At 33.9% G+C, this 5,000-nt stretch overlaps 1 protein-coding gene across 2 annotated transcripts in view; it reads left to right on the top strand.

The window, feature by feature from the left end:
- LOC135219384 (trafficking kinesin-binding protein 1-like) overlaps window positions 1-5,000 on the top strand; it is a 398,078-nt gene that overhangs the window by 27,485 nt on the left and 365,593 nt on the right. The window contains exon 1 of one of the 2 annotated variants that reach the window (XM_064256112.1): window positions 2,699-2,746. The exons of the other annotated variant lie outside the window; for it this stretch is intronic. Within the exon in view, the coding sequence (XP_064112182.1) occupies window positions 2,714-2,746 (33 nt within the window). The 5' untranslated portion in view covers window positions 2,699-2,713. Of the gene's footprint in view, window positions 1-2,698; window positions 2,747-5,000 lie in introns of those variants that run through there. 2 annotated transcript variants of the gene reach the window in all.

Here is a 5,000-nt window from a genome sequence, read left to right as displayed (position 1 = left end):
CCAAAAGGTTATTTTCAATGAAAACTTGACTCCCGTAGGACACGCTTGAGAAGAGTTACCTGTGGCAGAAAAAAAAGAAAGAAAAAGAAAAGGTAGTAGAGACAGGGAAGCCATCGGCTAATCTCTTTGTCAAAGTCACGTTTCCATTTCTTTTGCCTCGAAGGACGAGAGACTTATCTCTCGAAACCTTTTTCCAGAAATCTCTTTTATGTATTGCTTTTATGAACTGGAGCAGCCTCCGTCTCCGTAGTGAAAAGTTTGGCCCAAACTTGGTTTCTTGTTCTGTTTGATTCTCGTGTATAAAGCTCAATCGAGCATTAGGACCAATTCACATCGGAGATTACAGAATATCAAAATTCGCCTATTTTCCCTGGTCCCTTTATTCTCAGTTTTCGTTTACTCGGGGAGTAAGCCTACAAACTACTTTGTTGTTGTTGCTGTTGTTCTTGTTGGGGGGCGGGTTAGGAAAGCCCTATGGGAAAGCTAAAAAGGTATGAATATGTTTCGCGTTGAGTTAAAGATACAGGAGTTTTAAGAAATTTATATTTTATGAAAATGGAAATGTAAAAAATAAATAATGTGCATGTTAAACAGTACAGAACAATTATTTCATATTATGTCAAGGTTAGCGAACCCACTTTTTCAAAACAATATTATACCACTTTGATTCATACACACACACACACACACACACACATATATATATATATATAGTGTAAATATATATATATATATATATATATATATATATATATATATATATATATATATAAATCAAAGTGATATACTATTGTCTTGAAAAATAGTTGGTCGCTAATCTTGACATGATCTATTATTTCAATAAAATATAGCGTATTTATTTAAAATTTTGTTGGTTAAACAACGCGCTATTTGACATTGATTTTAGTACGCTCCAGAGTAAGCTGGAGGTCTGATCACGCCTTGTTATTTTTCAGTTGTTTAAGTTTGAGTTTTGTAAAAAAAACTAATAAAACTATACGTTAGAACCTATATTCAAGACTGCAAAATTCCCTTATTTTTATTAGTATTTTATTATTTTGATATATATTAAGTTTAGTTAATCCTATAACTTGAATTATAATAAGTACGGTTTTAAAACATCTTACGAACAACTCATATGTGAGGTATAAATTCACAATCATTTACGCAATTTCGTTGAATTTATACCGACAAGCTTTAACGCTAAAGCAGGGCATACGCCTCGATTAAAATTCTGTAAGGCAGCTTACATTATTTTGGATTTATCCATATGTTTTTGCTGCGGAATTGTAAATGTAAATTTAATATATATATAAATATATATATATATATATATATATATATATATAATATATATATATATATTATATATATATATTTATATAATTATATATATATATATTATATATATATATATATATATATATTACGTTGTTTCTTTGAGCTGCCTTGTTTCAAATTTCTTTCCGCCGTTTTTGCTTTGCACGACTGCCTACGTATTCGTTATCTGTCCCCTTGTCCACGTATATTTTACTAACGAAGCATGTTTTGTTAGTTACAAAATTTTTGATGAACATTTACTAGAGGTATTTCCTCTGATAGGTTAAAGAATACATTATATTTCTTTATACGTTATAAGTTTCTTATACCTTCTTATACCTTATCGTATTCGCTCCCCTGAAGATGTACGTACCTGAGAATCAGTCTCTTCCATTTCCTAATTCTTGGGTCTGTTGGGGACCCTTAATTGAACTGCCTCACCGCTCTAACCCTTTACCCCACACAAAAGGGATATGTGAGAGGGGTCAAAAAAAAAAAAAAAAAAAAACGAAATGCTTTGGCGTACATCCATTGTGGCTTAGGGATGACGGCATTGTTCCTCTATAGAATGATCTTTTTAGTATTATATTATCTATGGAGTTAAGATTTAGCGCTTATTGGAGTTAATTTTGAAGGTGAGCAGGTTTATTCTTTTTATATTAAATAGAAGAGTATTTTTTAAATTAATATTTACAATATTCCTTTGACGAATTCTACAATGACTTGCTTTTAAATCTCCCAAATACATATTGTAAATTCTGTTTTACTACTTATATAGCTTAGGTTTTTTGTAAAATGTGAAGGAGGAACGTATGAATATCTCTCTCTCTCTCTCTCTCTCTCTCTCTCTCTCTCCCCCCCTCTCTCTCTCTCTTCTCTCTCTCTCTCTCTCTCTCTCTCTCTCTCTCTCTCTCTCTCTCTCTGAAATGGGAAACAATTGAAGAATATCCTTCTTGGTTTTCGAGCTAACACTCTTTCGACAGGAACATCACGTTTTAATTTTTCGGTTCTTCATTTTTCCAGTGTTTCCTAAAGTTCATGGTATGCTCATTTCGGTGTAGGCTAGCACAAGAAAAATCAAAGTGTGGTTCTGTTTTGTAACTTCCGCAAAACCTCGACCTGAGGTTCCGGTGAAGATTTCCGTTGAAGCAGCATTTAACAAGTTGTGGCTTGTTTACTTAAGCAAAGAAGGTGACTAGTAATTTTACATCCCGCGAATCTTGTTCAGTTTGCCTTCTGTTGTGTCTGCATGGACTGCGCACTCTCTGAAAGTTTATAATTCGGTTCTTTATCACAAAGCTCAGTACGGTTGGCTTCATTACTAGATTGGTTTGCCCGTTATTATTACAGGACTTCAGTGCTTTGTGAAAATCCCGTGGACTAAACTGGAAACATGCAGAGAGCGGCGGCCTTGAAGGCAATGAGGGTGAGTCTTGGTGTCCCAGAGGTGAAAGGGTCACGGAAAAATATCATAGAATTGAAATTTCTCTTTCATTCTTTAGCTCTCTTTGTGAATATATTACGACAACGTTGAACAGATAATGGACATATTTTGCCATAGATTTAATATTAAAATTCTTCATAAGTTTAAGTGGTTTAGATTTCTGTTGATGTAACACACTTACATAGAAATTCAAGACTGCACGCAGGAATCTGCATCCTCGACGCATGAAATGCTGAGAAAGTTGCAAGATTCACATATTCTCTCAAGGTCAGAGTGGGGAAAAATGCGACCCGTTTGGATGGGAGAAGAAATATGGAAAGTTAAAAAAAAAAATGGAAAAACATGGCCAGTTTTGTTTTTACACTTCTCTGCTTTTATCTTTTTCTGCATCAGAACTACGCTTATATTTATTTATTTATTGATTTTTTTTTATTTATTTAATTTATTTATTTTATTTATTATTATTATTAGTTATTCCTTGTTATTATTATTATTATTATTATTATTTATTATTATTATTATTATTATTATTATTTATTGTTATTATTATTATTATTATTACTTTATTGATTATTATTATTATTCCTCATACTGTATGAGCGAGCTAATAAAGGATAAATATTAATAAAGAATTGCGTTGAAATTCATTAGGCAGTTATAATAAAACCATATGAAATATTTTTAAACACTGCACTAAAACAACCACAGGGCAGCAAGGCTGCACTCTAGCACAGTGCTAGAGTCACAAGGGTGACCTATAGGTAACTTGAATACAAGGTAACCTCATTCTGTCATGGAACCGATGTTTTGCCGTTAGATAAAGTTTATCCACATGACCGGGAGCGTATCGGCAGAGAGCAGATAACGGTGCAAAGATTAGGAATCACCGAACAAAAGATTTGTCTCGGAAATTTTATCCCTTTTTTTGTAACTTTTGAATATATCGTTATAAGCAAATGTTTATATCTACTTGACTGTGGTATGCAAAGTGAAGCTTTGGATATGATGGCGCTTATGATTAGAGAGGCATTAGTTCAGAGTCGAGATGGCAGAACTTTTTACTTTTTAACGAAATCAAAGGTACTACATAGTAGTAGCAGTTCTCTTTGGTAGATGTGTCTAAAGATTTGACCATTTATGAGGTATTCGTTAGCTTCACAGCATCAGATAGTTTGCATACAGGTTTTCTAACATCAAAAGCAAACGGTAAACACAAACAGACCCTTCCAGCAATCTCTGGAGCACCGATGGAAATCTTGAATATTTGAGATTCTATTTTCAGTCTCGTTGATAGGCCATTAGCAACATTTTTTGTAATAAAGGGAAATTTTATCATCTCTGGGACATTGAATGATGATAAGCGTTCTCGTCATCGCTGTGGCGTCTTACGTTGAAGGTCTAGCCTTATATGTTCTTTTTGACCTTCAGAAGAGGCGCAATGACAATTCGTAATATAATACTTAGCAAATATATGCCAATCGTGTGGAAGACAAAACATCAGTGTTGTCTAAGTAAGGAAGTGTCCGTATTCCCAACTAAAGCATATACCCGGATTTGTTTTATATCTAATCTGGTTTTCAACAGGAAATGATTATTGCGCGCATCCGTATTTTGTCCGTAATTGATTAGCTCATCAAGTAACTGCCTACTAGATTTTAAGGCAATTCACGTAGCGTAGGGAAGAGTGAATTAGCCCAATATCCCGGTGGTAAAAATGGACTTGCGTTGCGATGGAAATGGAGGTTTGTGAGCGTTTATTCAGAAAATAGATGTTCGCCATGCTCTCGAATTTCTATGGATGAACAGACTAAAAGAAAAAAGTTGTCCACTTACTTGAGATTTAGCCTTCATTTGATTGGCTTTAAAATGATATGGAAGAACCTGCATTTGGACTAAGACATGTCTACTCACCCATTTAATTTGACGGATGTTGATTACAGAGAAGAATATACATTCCCAAATTCAGTACGACTTAATAACCAATGACATATATAAGGCAGGCGTAACTGTTTCGACTTAAGCTCATACTAACATTAAATATCTAGGGTTTTCCGAACTGAAAATGATTTATCTTTTAATCCCAGTTCCTCTCGGAGTCATAATTCATGCAACTGAGGACAGAAATTGCATAAGTTAACAAGGGTCTAGATGGTTCCAGTCTTAATCCTGCGAAACGTTCAAATGTATTAGGCGTTGAAGATGAAAATTCTACAGAGGAAGAATTGTGCCTTTCTGG

The sequence above is a fragment of the Macrobrachium nipponense genome, chromosome 1 (genome assembly GCF_015104395.2).
Source record: "Macrobrachium nipponense isolate FS-2020 chromosome 1, ASM1510439v2, whole genome shotgun sequence".
NCBI classification, from domain to species: Eukaryota; Metazoa; Arthropoda; class Malacostraca; order Decapoda; family Palaemonidae; genus Macrobrachium; species Macrobrachium nipponense.
This window is presented reverse-complemented; position numbering and strand designations above follow the sequence as displayed.